This window comes from Pleurodeles waltl, chromosome 3_1 (assembly GCF_031143425.1).
Source record: "Pleurodeles waltl isolate 20211129_DDA chromosome 3_1, aPleWal1.hap1.20221129, whole genome shotgun sequence".
NCBI lineage: Eukaryota > Metazoa > Chordata > Amphibia > Caudata > Salamandridae > Pleurodeles > Pleurodeles waltl.
In genome coordinates, this window is record NC_090440.1 from 1,553,986,612 (window position 1) to 1,554,006,298 (window position 19,687).

General features: G+C 44.4%; 1 protein-coding gene across 4 annotated transcripts in view; it reads left to right on the plus strand.

Moving 5' to 3' along the window:
• The window catches only part of ACVR1 (activin A receptor type 1), a 397,514-nt gene that overhangs the window by 243,606 nt on the left and 134,221 nt on the right, over nt 1–19,687 (plus strand). For all 4 annotated transcript variants that reach the window (XM_069225144.1, XM_069225147.1, XM_069225148.1 and 1 more), the window contains one exon: nt 11,585–11,731. In XM_069225144.1, coding sequence (XP_069081245.1) covers nt 11,585–11,731 — 147 coding nt within the window. The remainder of the gene's footprint in view (nt 1–11,584; nt 11,732–19,687) is intronic.

Genomic DNA, 19,687 nt, shown 5'->3' on the forward strand with positions numbered 1-19,687 from the left:
CTTGGTAAAATATGCCTTTTGCTTGGATGTGGCTTTTCATAATATGTACCAATAATTATTTGCATTACTTCTATCTGATAGAACTTGAGTTATGTTTCGTGTAAGCACGTTTAAGTGCTTAACCCAACCCCCCCACCTAAAAACCTGTTCATTTATACATTTTAATTTCGAGTTAACTTATTTTCTTTATCTTCTAAATAGAGTGAGGCCTTGCCACCTTAAAGAGTTTAGACCTTTATCTGCCTTTTATTATTTTCCCAGTAGTGACATGGGTTCATTTATCCTCTTCGTTTGGTGACCACTACTGGAGATGGGAAAATATATGGTGACTTTCTTAAGTCTTACAGCAACAGTGATATGTGGGAAACTCGAAAGACTGAACAAAGATGGCTATGAACAACTTGGCAAGCTTAGTATTTTTCTAAGCAACCGAAAAGATCAAAAAAATTACTTGTGATTTAAATTAGCCAACATCGTTTTTGATGTTTCATGTTTCACATGACCATACTAGCGGATGTGGTCCAGCAACTCTGTACTTGATCTTTAGAAAAGATGGCACTTGTAGGTAATGTATTCATGTTGTAGTCAAGATTAAAGCACATTCAAATTATACAACAAAGAACATAAGAAAAGCACAGCCATAGACAATTATTAATATACTTATCAGATTTGTATCATATTGGGTATTGCGCTCCGAAGTCCTGTCTTTTTAACAAACACGAGTGTGCGATTGCTTGTATGCATGTGTAGACGGTACCTAGCTGAACTCTCATTGGAGCAGGAACAAGATTGATTTCCTTATGGCTGGTCTCTGTCTGGTGACAGAAGAACTGCAAAGACGATTTGAACGATTACCAGTGGCTGAGTCATTTGAAGGCATTCAACTTGTTAACCTTGTGTTTTCCTTTCGATAGAACCAAGCATAATGCTGTGAAATTATCCAAACTAACTAAAGTAAACCAGATATACGCTCATTCAGGCACGTTTTTTTCGTGGATCAAAGCTGTTTGTTCCTGAGGGAGAATTTGATTTTGCAAATGGCTTCGTCAGCTCTGATTGGGAATTTTTAACGTAATTACTTGATCATTAGTTAAGAAGACTAGCCCGAGTGAGCAAGCTCAGTCCAAACCTTGATGAAACCGGCGACACCTCCTCCTTCCCAGCTCCTTAAGTGCCCAAGTGCTAATGCATTTTACATTAACACTGTCAGGAAATACAAATTGCGATGCCAAGAAATTCAAAAGCTGACATTCATTTATGTGTCTGTTTAACACAAATGGAAAACCCCTCGTGGACACATAACCGTTAAATCTCGAGCAGTGCCAGACCACTGCAGTTAAGATTATTTTTACATTCTTGGTAACCTTTGTTACAACGGGTTTGCCTCAGCTACACAATAACATTTTGGCTTTTTTTGGTAAGTCTTATGGAACGGGCACATGGAATTCACCGAAGCAGAATGGTTTGTGAGCTGTTTAGCACGTCTGGGCTTGTTTCTGCCTTAGAACCTGCTCTGTTTTAAAAACATTGGACATTGCAGGCCTTATATTTTCTGTTGGTTCCCTTTTTTGTTATGGGGAAACTGTATGGAAATACATTCTTTTGTATTTTCCCTCTAAAGGAGGGGTTGCTTTTCTTAAGTAGATTCGTTCACACCTTGCTAAAAAGAAGAAGAATGTAATTAATTGTGGAAGAAATATCCTGCCTTGCTTTTTTGTTTGTTCATTTTAATTTCATGCTTCATTGGAGAAAATATCTTCATCTACTTTCTGGTCTGCCTAGGCGGTGAAATGTAAGTGGGACTGTCGCATGCTACAAGTCTCTGTATCCACTTTCCAGCAGCCAAGTGCCTCAGTTAGTGTTGCTCATTACAATTTATTCTAGTAGGTTATTTATCACACCATGACCACTCACCAAAAACAAGCATTTGCTCAAGTTTGGAGCTATTTGCGTTGTAAATTCCTAGCAGTTCTTTTTTTGCCACATAAATTGAACTGAAAAGTAAAACAGTTGACATAAGCGAGCCGATTCAAAGCTGCATGAGCGTGAAAGAGAGACACAAAAGGAAAAATAAGTTCCCACACAGTCCATCATATCGGCAGTCGTGCAGTTATCCATGTAACAAGGGGAAACTGCAAGGTGGTAACAAAACCGCCCCAAGGAGGGACAAACGCAAAGCATTTACCAATGAGATGACCAAGGATTTTTTAAAGGCAAGCCTACGAATGAGTGAAAGTGATGGGCATGCAGTGGGTGTGGTTAAAAGCCTACAATACTTAAAACCGGTCAAATTGTTTGTGCGCTCAACCTAATGACTTTGTTTAAAAAGTGTTGGATGAGCAAAATGAATGATATATATATATATAAAATATATTTTGAGGCATGTGGTTGTAGCTGCACATGCTGTGCACTTTCCTGCCATCATGTAGATTATTATTTTTTTTTCCAAAGAAGTCTTTTGAATCACAAGGTACTGTGACTTCTCTACTTGCTGGTAATGTGCATGGTCATTGACTCTGTTACATTGTTTTCTTTCTGCTGTCTGGTTCAGGCCGGTGCTCCGGTTCGACACCATCATGGTGCTCTGTTAGGTCTACACGGGTTCCTTCCCTCCATTTCTATGGATTCTTTATCGTTTGCTCTTTCTTTGTCTTGGGTCAATGACCCAAATTTGACCGGGCTACCCTCGGTCAGCCTTAGCCCCACATGGGCCTTTTCCTTTTGGGGCCTTCTTCGGTCTCTAGCCCGCATCCCCCCAGTATGCCTCCACAGTGTGTGAACGGGCGCAGTTTGGCTACTCTCCTCACTGCCAAGCTAAATAGCCTTGAGCGACCATCGGGTCTGTAATTTCTGTCTCCCGAGCACAACGAGGTTGCCTGCAATGCTCTCTGCTCCTTCCACTCTAAGATAATCCTCCACTGCAGTTGGGATCAGCGTTTCCAAATGTTGCATAGGGGCAGAGACAACACCCCGTATCTTTTTGGCCCCAAGGACATTGATGGGGAACACCACCCACAGCCATCTGCCAAGATGAGTAAGTTTTCTCCTCCGACAACCGCTGTGGTTCCAATCGGAAAATGGAGGATTTTCTACCAGCATAGCCATCTGTGTGTGTGTGGTACCCCTATCCAGTCAACATCATTTGCAAGGTGGGCAGCCCTTTTCCAAGGGGCGTCCAGCCACTCTGGAGCACCAGAGCCGGGCAGCTGGGCTGCCACCACTGTCCTCAGACAATTGTGTATACGGACCACCACCTTCGGACGCAACGGCCAGCTCTGGGATGAAGAAATCATTGAGACCAACTGCTTTAGCACCACCTGCGTCTGCCTTGAAGCTAACCAGACCATTTGAGCAGTTACGTTCAGCATCAAAAAATCCAAGTCTGTTTTGGAGCCAAGAGCCATGATGCTGACCACCAAGACTGGCTGTAGCTCGGGTACTGTCAAGCCAATCCTTCACAAAATCCAAGAGGACATGGAGGCTCGGCAGAAGATTCCCCACTGGAGCCAGATTCTCACTCGCCCTCCAGGACCTGCTGCTCAGCTGTCCAAGTGTCAGCTGTTCTTTTGTGGATGCCTTAGACTTGCCACCTCCACCTAAGCAGCACAAGAAAATGGACAAGACTACTAGCCTTTTGCCCGTGATTCTCCCACGACCTCCCCCTGCTCCACAGAGTTCACCTTCCCCACCTACTTTACCAGGCTACCCATCTCCCTATACACCACAAGGGTCACTTCACTCAGACTTGGGAAGCAGGGGGAGGTGTGAGGGAGGGAATACCTTAGCTACTCCTCTGCAGGGTGATCCCTGGGACTACAAAAATGCTGATCCACCTGGGGAAATAGATCCCGACCTTTACCCTGCATGTCCTTACACTTCTGACTATTCTATGTACTACCATGAACTAATTGGTATGGCTGCCTCCTTCCACTAGGTGGATCTACACATTGAGCCTTTGGAGGAGAACTTTCTTTTTGAGACCCTGTCATCCACCCACCGCTCCACCCAGTACCTCCCCATGCTACATCACACCCCTGACATTTTTCACTAACCCATCCACTCAAGGGTCATTACACCTATGGTGGACAAAAAATAAAAATCTTCCCCTACTGATTCCCTATACATTCGTTGCCAGCTCACACTTAATTCTAGTTGTCACTACTTGCCCATAAGAGGGCTATCTCTGATGCCCCTCTATGAGATTAAGAGAGCAAATGGATAGATGAGGCAGGTAAGAGTGTAGATGCGCAATCAGCCAACTGTTGGTAGATAGCTAGTTCTGTTGGACTGCTATCCAAATATAACCATGCCAATTGGGTTGAGATGGAGGAGCGCCTCCAGTATCTTTGAGGAGCACAGGAAAAGGGGCTAGGAGGTTGTCTGAGGGAAAGTAAACCTCTAACACAATCATCTGCTGTACATTACATGCCACAGACACTGCTGCTCAGTTGGCGGGGTTTCAACTCCAGTGTCCTTCTGCGCAGGAACGCCTGGCTCCATATCTCTGGCTGTAAACTGGAAGTCCAGCAAACCTTGCTCAACCTGCAGTTCATTGGTCAACATTTCTTTGGGCTGCCGGTTGACCAGATGTTTGAAAAAATAAAAAAATATTCGGAGATGGCAAAAGCAATAGGTGCCATTCATACACCTGCTCCTCGCGGCTCCTTTTGCTGAGCGCCCTACCGTGGAGGCTCAAAGATCACCTTCCTTGAGGCCTCCACATCTTACCAGCAAACCTTTCCTAAAGGCTACTTGAGAGGCTCCAGTAGAGGCATCAACATAAAAGCAGGTGTAATGGTGGGTCCCCCAAACGATCTGCCGCCACCAACATAGAGCCCTGACTTGCCTCATCTTCCCCCCGATCACACAACACCTGTTGGGGGTGTCCTAAATGGTTCTTTCAAGCTTTGCAGAACGTCACCTCTGACCCATCGGTGTTGGATGTTATCTAACATGGTTATTGTCTGGAGCTTGTTTCTACACTTCCCACAATTTCATCTCACAAATACACTCTCACCAGAAACCCAAAAGCTACTCTGGGAAGTAGTTCAAGCGCTCTTTCTCAAAGGGGCAATCTAACCTGTCCCCCATCCACAGCAACGTACAGAAGTATACTTTCTGTACTTCCTGATACCTCCCCCTCCCCCTCCCCCCCCTGCCCCCCACCCCCCCCCCCCTCCCCACAGGCACCCCTCCTGCCCAAAAAAAAAAGACAGTCCTCCACGATCAATTCTGGACGTCAGGCCACTAAACAAATGCATTCTTTCAGAGCATCTCCCCAAGGTTACTCTTCAGGATGTCGTCCTTCTGCTACAACAAGACGGCTTCATGGTCACTCTTGACCTTAAGGATGCTTATTTCCACATTCTCATCCATCTGGCACAATGTTGGGATCTCAGTTTTTTTAGTCAGCAAAAAGCATTACCAGCTCAAACTGCTCCTATTTGGAGCCACTGCTGCACTCAGGAAGTTCACCAAGTGCCTTGCACTAGTGACAGCCCATTTGCAGAGACCGGGCATCCATGTCTTCCCTTATCTGGACGACTGGTTCAGCGGTACTGAGAGATCGGATTGGCAGGCTGCAAAATAGAGAAAAATGTTGCGGCTTCCATCAGATGTCTCTGGAACTCGGTCGCCATGTCCTGAAGTAAGAAAATAAAGGGTTTTGGCTGGCTGCACACAACCTAAGACTTTGTGCAGCAGAGGTTGGCTGCCTGGAGGCAGGGCCCTGTGCCCAACCCCATGCTGCACACAGCCAAATGCCATGGGCAGTGGTGTTTGGTTGGCTGCCTGTGGGGGTGTTGGGTGCAAGGTCAAGCCTTAGGCCAGGCCTACAGGCAATTTAGTCCTGTGCATGGTTGAAGCAGTGCACAAGGAATAGTCCCCCCGCTATGTACAGGAAAAGACTGTGCTTAGCGAAACAAATACTTTTTTTTTTTTTTTAAATCACTGAAAAAATCAAAGCATTAAACTGCTGTTTTAGTTGGGTATGGTAATTAGATCTTGCTGTATATTTTTTTTTTAAAACTCAGAAATTCGCTAAACAAAAAGGTTAACATGGTAGGTAATGAGGCCTGAGGCTAGGTTTAAAAAAAAAAAAAAGGTATAGTTTACTGTGATGGCTATAACTTTTACCCCCATCAGGCACTACTATAATTAGTGTCATTTAACATTTTATGAGTTAGTTAATATGTAAGGTCATTAGCAGTGCATTAGGGTAACATAATATAGTTATCTGATTAAACTATAACTGGAAAATAAATTTTTGTAAATGTTGTTTTTTTGTTATTTTAACCCCTAACTATAACGTCCCTTTAACCTTTTTTTTTTTTCAGTGAACATCTAGGGGTTTTTTTGTGCTTTTTTTTTTTTTAAGGTTAGCTAACATTTTTTAAAGTTTTTTTTCTGTGCGCGTGTGTTTTTTTTTTTTTCGTTTTTTTTTTTAAGTTACGACCTAGGTCCTGATTTAGATCTCGGTGAAGGGGTTAATCCGTCACACTGGTGATGGATATCCCGTCTGCCAAAATCTAAATAACATAGAAAACGATGGTATTTAAATTTCAGCGGATGGGCTATCTGTCACCATTGTAAAGGAGTAACCCCTCAGTCGAGATGTAAATCAGACCCTAGTTTCTATGGAAAAAGCATTTTTGACTTGCCTGTATCTTTGATTCCGGCCGATGAATCCTCATGAAAGTTTCCTAAAAAATTCAGCGCCGACTTCAGCTGCTGTCTTGAAAGTTTTAGGGTGATCTGTCAAGCGGGGGCCGCGACATTTTGGGACCCCCACCTTTTGTTTTCCCCATGATAATTCCCATACGGTTTCTGAACAAGACTACAGCCCTAACAGCTGGACGGAATTGCACTAGCGTTGGCAAAAAGGTAGCTCTTGGTCCAGAAAGTGCCCATTTTGTTATTTGGTTTAAATCCGTTAAGTAGTTTTTTAGATATTAAAGAAAATTCAAATGTGTACATATAGGGATGCAAAGGCTCCGTGAATCATCCCAGTCTTGTGCTGCGATCTGATTGGCTGGCAACACTTAAACAAGGAAGTGTTGGCAGCTAGCTTCAGACTCTGCTTCAGCTGAGTCCCTAGGGAAAAAAAAAGATTTTTAAAAAAAGAGACCAGAATAGGGACACTCTAACCCCTTAGTTCTGGTGCTGGTGTCCCAGAGGGACCACACCAGGGCAAAAACGCATTTGCCGAAAGTCATGGCGGATCTAGCAAAATTTTTAAAAATTAAATAAAAAAATAATACTGCGAACTCCTGCACTTGTTTTGGAAAGAGGCCCCAGTGGGCAAGGTCCCAGGGGCATTATTAAAAAAAAAAAAAAAAAAAAAAAATGGGTGGCGCACAGGACCCCAGGGATCACCACCTCCCTGTGGCTAAATGTTTATAAGGGGGAGGACCTCCAAGACCCCCCCTCCTCCCCCTGATCCCTGGGGACCATCACCTCCCTAGGGCTAATTGACAGTAATGGGGGGGCTGCCCGGAGCCCTTCCAAGCCCTGAGGACCACTTCCCCGGGTCTAAATGACAGTAATGGGGGGGGGAGAAATTCCCCTTCCCCCCTCTCACCCCTGGACCTCCACCATCTCCCCGGGGCCAAATTAACAGTAATGGGGGGGGCCTCACGGACCCCTGTGCCCTGAGGATTACCACCTCCCTGGGCTAAATGACAGTAATGGAGGGGGAGGGCGGCTCACGGACCACCCCCTCCCCCCAGGCCTTGGGTACCACCACCTCCCTTAGGCCAAAATAAGTTTGGAAAGTGGGGAGAGCGGGGGGAGGCTGCGCAGCCCCCCTCATGGGCCTCCCGCCAAGTCAGAGCAACCACAACTATGCTCCCAGGAAACGAGAACTGTCAAACAGCTATTGCTTGCTGGGAGTGGAGTTTTCATCTGTTTCTCCGCTTGCAGAAATGAGGTCAGGGAAACAACCGATAGAATTGCTCTCACAGACAGGGCACTGTATGTTTAAGAGTTCCCTGTCTGTGACAGCAGTGCTGGCTTCCGCAGGAGGTGGGGAGCCACCTGGAACTGTGGGGGCATTCAGCCTCCCCCAATGGTGCTGACTGGGTGCCCATTGCCGATCCCTGGGGGGATGGAGTTGGAGGGAAGGGCCATGTGGCCACTCCCACCCTCCACCCCCCCCCCACCCCAAATTCAATAGGGATTGTCCCCGGGGGATGGGATCCTTGGGCAAAAATGAGCCGGTTGGGGGGCCTGCATGCCCCATCACATTAGTATTAATATGGACAGGTCTTCATGCATTTTGATAGGATGATCGACAGCTCACTAAAGGGCCCACCCAGTGCATTTTTGGTGGCATGTTATTGTTAGCTTAGGGCTATGAGGACATCTCCAGAAAACAAAGAAACACGACATATAGATTAGAAGAATGACCCTAGTTTAGTGGAGATATGTCTTTGTAGTCTTGTTGGACTCTCTACAGGGAGTGCAGAATTATTAGGCAAATGAGTATTTTGACCACATCATCCTCTTTATGCATGTTGTCTTACTCCAAGCTGTATAGGCTCGAAAGCCTACTACCAATTAAGCATATTAGGTGATGTGCATCTCTGTAATGAGAAGGGGTGTGGTCTAATGACATCAACACCCTATATCAGGTGTGCATAATTATTAGGCAACTTCCTTTCCTTTGGCAAAATGGGTCAAAAGAAGGACTTGACAGGCTCAGAAAAGTCAAAAATAGTGAGATATCTTGCAGAGGGATGCAGCACTCTTAAAATTGCAAAGCTTCTGAAGCGTGATCATCGAACAATCAAGCGTTTCATTCAAAATAGTCAACAGGGTCGCAAGAAGCGTGTGGAAAAACCAAGGCGCAAAATAACTGCCCATGAACTGAGAAAAGTCAAGCGTGCAGCTGCCACGATGCCACTTGCCACCAGTTTGGCCATATTTCAGAGCTGCAACATCACTGGAGTGCCCAAAAGCACAAGGTGTGCAATACTCAGAGACATGGCCAAGGTAAGAAAGGCTGAAAGACGACCACCACTGAACAAGACACACAAGCTGAAACGTCAAGACTGGGCCAAGAAATATCTCAAGACTGATTTTTCTAAGGTTTTATGGACTGATGAAATGAGAGTGAGTCTTGATGGGCCAGATGGATGGGCCCGTGGCTGGATTGGTAAAGGGCAGAGAGCTCCAGTCCGACTCAGACGCCAGCAAGGTGGAGGTGGAGTACTGGTTTGGGCTGGTATCATCAAAGATGAGCTTGTGGGGCCTTTTCGGGTTGAGGATGGAGTCAAGCTCAACTCCCAGTCCTACTGCCAGTTCCTGGAAGACACCTTCTTCAAGCAGTGGTACAGGAAGAAGTCTGCATCCTTCAAGAAAAACATGATTTTCATGCAGGACAATGCTCCATCACACGCGTCCAAGTACTCCACAGCGTGGCTGGCAAGAAATGGTATAAAAGAAGGAAATCTAATGACATGGCCTCCTTGTTCACCTGATCTGAACCCCATTGAGAACCTGTGGTCCATCATCAAATGTGAGATTTACAAGGAGGGAAAACAGTACACCTCTCTGAACAGTGTCTGGGAGGCTGTGGTTGCTGCTGCACGCAATGTTGATGGTGAACAGATCAAAACACTGACAGAATCCATGGATGGCAGGCTTTTGAGTGTCCTTGCAAAGAAAGGTGGCTATATTGGTCACTGATTTTTTTTTTTTTTTTTTTTAATGTCAGAAATGTATATTTGTGAATGTTGAGATGTTATATTGGTTTCACTGGTAATAATAAATAATTGAAATGGGTATATATTTTTTTTTTGTTAAGTTGCCTAATAATTATGCACAGTAATAGTCACCTGCACACACAGATATCCCCCTAACATAGCTAAAACTAAAAACAAACTAAAAACTACTTCCAAAAATATTCAGCTTTGATATTAATGAGTTTTTTGGGTTCATTGAGAACATGGTTGTTGTTCAATAATAAAATTAATCCTCAAAAATACAACTTGCCTAATAATTCTGCACTCCCTGTATAGAATGATTCATGTTAACACAGGATTTTTGAGTAAGACACACAAGTCACAGTCACATTGATAAACGCACACAAAGTCGCTGGAGACTTTTCCTTGTGGTCCACTATTCAGCTGTAGAATATGTACTGGACATTTACCCAAGGAGGCAGAATTAATTTCACTTGGGTAGGTGTTATTTGAAAAAAGTGGACTCTTGTTGGATAAAAGGGCAAGTGAGGTTTCTTTGCAGCTTAGTCATTCACACTCACCCATTCACTCACCCATTCTCAGACATTCATGCACCCACTCTCAGACCCACTCACACACCCGCTCAGACTATACCACACCCAGAGGCTCCCTCTCAAACCTACTCTCATACCCAGAAACTCACACCCACTCACACCCTCATAGATGCTCTCACACCCAGACAGATACTGTCAGAGACTCCCAGAGACACCTTCTCACACCTATTCTCATACCCAAAGAGACAGGCCCTACAGTCAAAGGCTGTGCGGGGTTGTGTGGTTATAAGGGATTGGGCGCAGGGCCAGGCCCTGCGACCAACCACTGCCTTGCACAACCTTTGGCTGTGCGTGGTGGTGGTTGAATTATGGTATAGTAATTAAAGTTGCTTTACGTTTAAAAAACAAAAACTAAAAAAAAAAAGAATTCACTGGAAGAAAAGAAAAAAAAAAAAAGGTTACTGGGACATTCTACTTAGGAAATAGAGAACAAAACCATAAAATTCACCTTAAAAAACAAAGGTTATAGGGACATTAACAGGGACACTATATTTGGGTTCTGATTTTACTGGCACAAAACCATAGAAATTCAACAGTTATATTTACTTCTCTCAAGTAACTATAATTTGTACTGTTGCCATGCACTGCTAATTACCTCCAATATTACAGCACTCATGACAACTTTTATTAAGTCAATAAAAATATCAATTAAACATTAGCAGTCAAATTATTGAGGAAAAAACAGTGCATGGCTGGGGCTTGAGATATAGTTACCTGAGGGCGCGAGTTATAGTTACTTGAAACTATAATTGCTGAATTTCTATGGTTTTGTGGAGGAAATTCAGAACTTAACTATAATGTCCCTGTAACCTTTGTTTTTTTTTTTAAGTGAATTTCTATGTTTTTTTAAATTCTATTTCCTAACTATGTCCCTGTAACTTTTGGATTTTTTTAGTGAATAGATAAATAGATAGATAAGGAGCAAAATTAAAGGTTTCACTTTGTAGTCAAGCATAGGTGGGCCTTTCAAAATATCAGCATTGAAGAAAATGTTTGTGTGTGCTATTTAATGTATATAGCAGCTAGGCAGAAGTATAAAACTGTTTTTAGCTCAGCTGTTATTGCTTAATTACCAAGCAAGTACTCAAAGCTTTATGTAATATTAAAGAATCTTGCATTTTATACAGCTGCTTTCCTGTTAAATTCATAATGAAATAAGTATGTGGTCTAGTAGTAGCATCTGTAACAACTTTGAAGGTATTTTTTTATTTGATGGTTTTGCTGTATTTTCTTTAATCGTTGACAAGTGTAATGTTTCTTGTGTTCTTTGGTGTGTTCATTTGTCAGGAAAAGGTCGATATGGAGAGGTGTGGCGGGGCCAGTGGCAGGGCGAGAGTGTTGCAGTGAAGATTTTTTCCTCTAGAGATGAGAAATCGTGGTTCAGAGAAACTGAACTTTACAACACAGTGTTACTTCGACATGAAAACATTTTAGGTAAGTGAGCAGAATATTTGGTTAGTGATAAAAATCGAAATTACCAGCGTAAGGAAAGAAAAATGCTCTAGCCCTTTAAATCTTATGCTTTATTGTTCTGTCTTTTTCAGCACTCTTACTCCATTTTAGTAGCCATGCAGCCTCTGTCTCGGATTACTGTTTTAACGCAGTGACCTTTTTCCTTAAGGAGAACGGTTTCCGCATACAAACAAAAGGTGTAACCTTGCATTGACTATTGAAATGCGGGATATTATGTTGGGGTAATACGGCAAGTAAATAGACAAAGGTGTACACTTTCATTGTTTTTATGCATTTAGCTTCTCAACTTAACACATGCTAAAATGACATTTGAAGAATATTCCAATATTTGCAAAACAAGCAGCTCTCCTCTGTAACATCCATCAATTACAAAACTGTAGCTAGCAATGTCGCTGGATGAGTCGGGTCTTTGGTACTTTTTTCTCAAGTTGGTCTCTTGTATCCTGTGCCCCTTGCCTTCCTTATCCCACTTCTAACACTGATTGTAGGGAGTTGCACTCTCACCATTTTGCTGTCTTACTTCCCAGATAGAACAAACCAAACGCACAAAAAGAATAAAACTTTGCAGAAATCAGAGAAAATGGGAGTCTTCTCTTATCCTGTAGGGAAAATTAACTACAGTTTTCAACAGTCTTTGGCTGTTACCATGTTATGCTCTGTATTGAACACGGAATTTGACAAATTTCTATGGAGCTCACAGAATCTCTAAATCTAGCCTCAATCTTTCAATATTTTTAACTTCTTTTAGCCCTTGAATAAAAGCTCTGGTTGGAAAATACCGTACATTTGTATTGCCTGAGAGTCGCATTCAAGGATACCACCTTAAGAATTCAGTGGTTGTTTTCAACTTCATACCAATTTCTATGGATCGCACAAGTTCTCTCATTCCCACTTCTGTGAGCTGTACATTCCTGATGAAATGTTCCAGTCAGCTGTTCACTGGTGTTCCTGCTTCAGATTTTCTGTTAGCCTTCCTTCAAACCTTTAAGGACTTGATCAACCACACTGCCCTCCCTACAGCTCTGATATTTTTGGACCTTCCATGTTTTCTAGGCTTTTTTGTCTTTGCATTCAGCATTATGAAGGCAGCATGTTGTTTAATGTCCTTGATCTTCCTTTGTTTTCCTAACAGGGAGTCCTCATTCTAAGAGCCTCCGTGGTTCTCGGCAGCTCCCTGTTGTGTCTTTGTTCTAGCGGCGAAGCGTGTTAAATAAATAAAGAACAAAACACGTGTTCTGTATTTTTAAACTCTGCGGCGGAGGTCGAGGTCCGCCGTGCTCTACACTCGGCTTCTCCAGTGACCTCACCTCTGTCACAGTCTCTCTTTTATTAACTTGTAGGCATGACCCGGGGTCATTCCAAATAAACATCAACAGCGGGGGTTGCCGCGGCAACACCCCTCTTGGTAGTGGTCGCGTCCCCGTTACATCACGGGCGCGACTACATCCCTTCCAAAATCTGCACAACAAATAAATATGATAATATTAAATTAAAGATAAAGTCGACTAGTGAGTCAGCTTCATTGGATCATATCAGAAAATCACACAATTTTGTTGAGGGTGCAGGATTACTTCTCAAGTGGTATCTTGATTGGCAAGTTCTTCCGTGAGATGAGCCTGTCTCATTGGGGTTGGTGTCAGAGTTACAGTCAGGTCTTTCAGCTATGTTGTCCGTGGATTAGTCAGATTGCGTTCTGGCTCCTCGTCCTCTTCAAATCCACTCATCTCTGTTGCCGGGGTATTATGTTGTAGACTGGCATCGGGTGACTCTCTTGGAGCTTGGAACTTCTTGAACCAGGATATGTTCAGCGCAACTTGTTCGGACCCTCTTTTTCCCACCACCATTGATCCTTGGCGGTTGGTGACTATCCATGGTCTGTCTTCAAAGAGTAGATGAAATTTGCTCCCTGGGAACCGGTCTCTGATGAGTACAGAGTCTCCTACTTGAATGTCCGAATGACGTGCTTTCCTGTGGCGGCTTGCCCTGTCATTTGACCGTTTCCTTTTGGCGTATTCTTCTGTTTCGTTGATCGTAGCAGGACCCATTGACAGGTGGCTCGGAGCTACTCCAGTGGTGGAGTGGGGTGTCATTCGGTAATCACGAAGGAAAGAGTAGACCGCTCTTTCGGGTGCCTCGTTCTTGGCCAGTGCAATTCGAACTATTTTATTCAAGGTCCTCATAAATCTTTCGACCTCTCCGTTGGCTTGAGGCCATCTAGGTGTGATCTTCACTTGGCATCAAGCACAGGATCGTAAGTATTCTCCAAACTCACTTCCGTGAAATGGCGGTCCATTGTCAGTCTTGACTTCTCTTACTAGCCCATGGGTGGCGAACATCTTCTCCATCTTCGAGATTATTTCAGACGCTGTCAAAGTTCGGACTACTTCCACATCCGGGTACTGAGAATAGTCATCAATCATGACCATTAGATGATCTCCGTTAGGCAGACTTCCAAAATCAAGGCTGGTAGATACCCACGGCTTGTGGGGTCGTTCCTCGGTCTCTATCGGAACCGGCACATTGGGCATTCCAGTCGTTTGACACCAATGGCAGGAACGTACTAACTCCTCATCCATCCTTGGGAACCATACCTTTGTCCACAACCTGCTTTTGGTCTTCACCATTCCTTGGTGGCCAGTGTGTGCGAGCTGAACTACTCTATTCGTGAGGCTGGAGGGGATCACTAACCTGTGACCTCGGAGAAGGCATCCATCTTCACTGATCGTCAGCTCTTGCTGCACTCGGTGCAGCCCTTCCATGACCATTCTTGCTTCAGGGGTTAGAGATTGCCACTGTTTCGGTCCGGCGCGCCAGCTGTTGTTCTTCATCGCCTGTATTGCTCTCTGGAGATTGTCGTCCACTTCTGTGGCCTGTCTTATAGTGTCCATCGAGATGGGCAGCGGTCGAGATCTCTCTGCTACACATTTAACGTACTCCTCTATTTCACGGGCTTCACTTTCCTCCCTCGGGGTGGCGGGTCTGGAGTGTCTCGAGAGATAGTCTGCCGGGTTGTTTACCCTGGGCGATATTCTACTTTACAGTTGTATTCTTGCAGCTGGAGCATCCATTTCTCAATGCGTGGAGGTGGTTTGGACGCGTTGCGTTGAAAAAGCGGTATCAGTGGTTTGTGGTCTGTAGTGACAGTAAACGGATGCCCATACACATAAAGGTGGAAGTGTTTACATCCCCAGTGGATGGCAATTGCTTCTTTCTCAATCTGAGAATACCTTTTCTCAGTGTCTGTCAGCGAGCGGCTTGCGTATGCAACTTGGGGCCCAGTCCTCCGCGTGGACTTTCTGGAGGAGCACGGCTCCCAGCCCTGTCGGGCTGGCATCTACCGCAATGGAGGTTTCTCGCTGGGGATCAAAGTATCGTAGAGTTGTATCTGCTGACAGCGCTTCTTTTGTTGCTTGAAAGGCATGTTCTTCTTCAGGGCCCCAGGACCATGCCGACGATGCTTTGGGTGAGGTCCCTCAGAGGTTGTGTTAGTGACGTGAGGTTTTTTATGAAGCGGCCGCAGTAGTTCACCATCCCTAGAAAACTTTGCACTCCCGTTACTGTCGGGGGTGCGCATTTTTGATGTTCCTTACCTTTCCAGGATCGGGTGCAATGCTGCTTGATGAGAAAGTGTGTCCAAAAATTGTATTGTTTCTTTTAGGAATTTGCGTTTCTCCTTGTGTAGAGTGAGGCCTGACTCATGAATACGCTGGAGGACTCTTTTGAGATTGTCATGATGTTCTAGGATGGTTTTTTGCGAAGACTAGGATGTCGTCACTGACGTTTGTGACCCCTTTCAAGTCTATCAGCAGCTCTTGTATCGTATTTTGGAAAACTTCTGCTGCACTTGAGATTCCAAAATGTAGTCTCTTGTAGCGGCGGAGTCCCACATGGGTGGAGAAGGTCATGATATACCTAGACTCTTCTGCTAGGACTAGTTGGTGGTATCCTGACCTGGGGTCCAGTTTTGAAAACCATCTAGCCTCACTTAGCTCTCCGATTAGGTCATCGATGGTAGGTGTAATGTGTCGTTCTCTTTTTATGGCCACATTAGGCATCGACACAGATCCTGACTTCTCCCGGTTGTTTGGGTTTCTTAGCTACCACAATCGGAGATACCCATGGTGTAGGGCCATCTACTTTCTCGATGATCCCTGCAGATTCTAATTTGCAGAGTTCCCTCTCCACTAGGGGTCTGAGGTGAAATGCTATCCTTTGATGTCTTAAAGCCACTGGTTGGACTGACTTGTCAATATGCAACGTAATTTCCTTATTCTTTAGGCACCCTATGCCCTCGAACACACGTGCATATGATTCTAGAATGTCGCTCAGGGACTCTATGTATATCTCAGAGGTGAAAGTCACAATACCTAGGGCTTCCGCAGTGTGGCATCCTAGCAGAGTTCGCTGTCCTTCTTCTGCTACATATATGTATGCCTCAGTCTCCTGGAACCCATGAGCTATAGTAGTTCGGAATTTCCCTTTTATCGTCAGTGGTCGCACTTGGCCATACGCAAACACTCTGACTTGTGTTGGTGTAAGGGGTGGGGACGGCTTTAACGTTTGGTATGTTGCTTGTGCCATGATGTTGATAGATGCTCCAGTGTCTACTATGGCTTGTACTGGGCATCTGGCCACTTGTATTTGGCACTTGGGCAGCCTTTCCTGTCGACGTGTTGCCGTACTGATGGTGAAGAGTGAGTGGACTATTTGTATCCCTTCCTCATCATCATCCATGTCACTGCCCCTGGGTTGTGCTTCTATGGCAGTGTTTACTGTGGTTTGGGTGTTTGTGCCTTTCGTCGCTCTGCATACTTTAACAAAATGGTTAAATCTTCTGCACCCTACGCATTTCTTTCCATTTGGCAGGACCATTTACCAGGGGGTGGTTCATTCCTCCGCATCTCCCACATGTTTTCTTTGATTGTGGTGGTTTTTGCAACCTTGGCTTGGAGGAGGCCACCATCATTGCCGCCCCCTCTTCTGTCCATATGGGATGCTCTCGCCTTTGACAGTTCTTTAGTTCTCCCCATCGTAAGAATGTCTTGTAAGGACCGCCCTGACTCTTCAAGGATCCTTTCTCTTAGTTTGGACGATGCACAGCCTTGAATAATTTGACCTCTGATCTCGTCATTTTCATTATGGAATGCGCACTTGGCCGCAAGCTCTTTTAATCTCAGATAAAACATGTCGATGGACTCGTCGGTGTTTTGTCGAGCTTGTCGAAATATGAATCTTTCATAGTCAACGTTGACCATGGGTGCGAAATGCGTCCGGAGCGCTGCAATGAGTGTCAAGTGCGTCTTTGGTTCTGCTTCATTTATTGTTCTCGATATGTGATGTATGTCTTTTCCCCCTAGGTGTACCACCATTGCCCTCTTTTGCTCATCTTCAGTTTTTGTGGCTTCAAAATAGAACATCAGCCGCTCCACCCACTCATTCCAGCACGACGCCTGTGTGGAGGGGGCCCATTCTACTATAAACGGTTCAGTGGGGGGTACTGTGTTCATCTTGTAGGCTGTTAGGGGTTTGTGTCTGTGTCGGTTGACTATATGTTTTTTTTGTATGCCTTCCTCGTTTTTTTTTTTTTTTTTGAGGGGAGACAAAAACCCAACTTGCAGTCTTTTTTTTCTGAGACCAGGGTGCTGTCACAATATGCATGGTCTGTATGTCTTACTCCTTGTTTGCTGTCTAAGTACAGCCTGAGGGCAAGGCTTGGCGTTGTGTTCTCTGTTTGTTCTACAGATGAACATGTAACTGAGGGCCAGCAAGCTTACCGGTGTGTAAGCGTCTCGTGTGGAGTTCTTCTTGCTTTCTTTTTTTTTTTTTAAATGGAGCCGATCCGACTTCTGTCTTGCAGCGATATGCGGCCGCCTCGCCAAATGAGTGTGGTCGAGGCACGAGCACCACATTCTTCTCTGCAGGGATCGATCGTCGGGCAGGTAGGCGGTGCCCACCCTCGTCGCCAGTGTTGTGTCTTTGTTCTAGCGGCGAAGCGCGCTAAATAAATAAAGAACAAAACACGTGTTCTGTATTTTTAAACTCTGCGGCGGAGGTCGAGGTCCGCCGTGCTCTACACTCTGCTTCTCCAGTGACCTCACCTCCGTCACAGTCTCTCTTTTATTAACTTGTAGGCTTGACCCGGGGTCATACCAAATAAACATCAATAGGGGGGGTTGCTGAGGCAACACCCCTCTTGGTAGTGGTCGCGTCCCCGTTACATCACAGGCGCAACACTACACTCCCTTGTCTTTTCATTATAATTACTAGTTCTACTGTTTATACCCTCCCATATCACTACATCAACAGCCAATTGTGTAGGATCATTAACTTTTTCTCTGTGAGGCCAGACAGGATGTCTCCCTCTAAGTTTAACTACTCAGAATGTGCTGATTTTTGAAGGGGGTACATCGAGGCTTAAAAATGTTTAACTATTCTGGAGATTTTTAATTCACTGTCAGAAGCTTCTAGTAGAATCTAGTGTGGCGACCATTTCCTGAGAAGTGCTTGGAAGCCTTGAAACCCCTAGTTCCCTCCTATCTGCTCCTTATTGAGGTATTGAGCCGGTTCAATAGTGCCTGTTCCATTGACTATTCACCCCTACATTGGTGCAAATCCATGCACTAACACAACACCCCACCTCATGCTCATTGCTCCTATATTCAGCTTTGTGGTGTTGGCTTCCAAATGTACTGGCACAGCTACAGGTTTTGGCCAATCACCACAGAGGTGCTAGTAGTTTTCAGGATGCAAAGGGCCGTGTTTCTCTGAGGTGAGGGGAAAGTGGTAGTTTTATGTATTTATTTTGCTTGGGGCCACCAATTGCTCTTCAGGCAGCCACTTGTTCACTCCTAGAGCGGGTGCATCTCCAAGATGCTTGGTGATGAAGGTCAGCTTTTGGTGATAATTAAATAATTATTACAAACAGCCTCCTCATTACGATTGCAGATGTGCAAATGGTCATCTTAAATGATAACAATAAATGTGCAAATGGTTAGTAAATTACATTGGGCTGTAAAATTGACTAAGGTCTTACTCAGCAAGAATTTGTTCTTCTGGTATGCGATGATTATTGGGAGCTCCTGTTTAAATAGCCCTATTCTATGTGTCACACCACCATCCCCTCCAACCTTCATAAGAATACTCTTGGCCCCGTTTGACTTTTAACCACATAAGTAAAGAATATGAGCTGCCAATGTGTTCTCTTTTTTTCATCACTTTTTGTGGGATTATAACTCTATTGGTGACTTGTCACTGCATTGCCTTCTTCCACACTGATTTTTTTCTTCTGCACTGCGACAACGCGTGCTTGAGATGTACGTGAAAAAAAGGTTAAGTAGATTTCAGAGGCGCAAAACTTTTTCTACAAAACTCATTCTTTGTCTTAAGATATTGGAACATATTCCCTCTCCACAGATATCATTTCACTGCCTGCCTTTAAACAAAGAGTTGAATTTAAAGCCAGCTTGCATGCCCATAAGCATTACACAAGAACACCGATGGTTACCTTTCAACCTTTTTCTCTTTCACCATCCTGCCAGATGCTTAAGGTTAGCCTTCCAGCACTGTTTTTTGCTGCTGCTGCTGTTCTGAAGATGGTTCACGCACTCTGAAGGCTTAACTGATTGGAAGTAATTTACTTTATATCTTTAATGTGAGGTAGAATTCAGGAAATGTCTCCAAGTATCTGAAGATCCCCCTTGTCCACCCATTATTTATATGTGAACATGCTGAAATATTAGCTGTTGTTCCTATATCCTCTCCCTTTCTTTTCTAAAAGCATTGCCATTCATACGTTGGTTGCACTGGCACTTTAAGTAAACCGTAAATAAATACCAGTGAAAATTAGGTGTAGTAGAAGGGCATGTTTGAAGTAGATGAATGACTTGTAAAGATTGGTTGAAATGGGCGCGAGAAGAG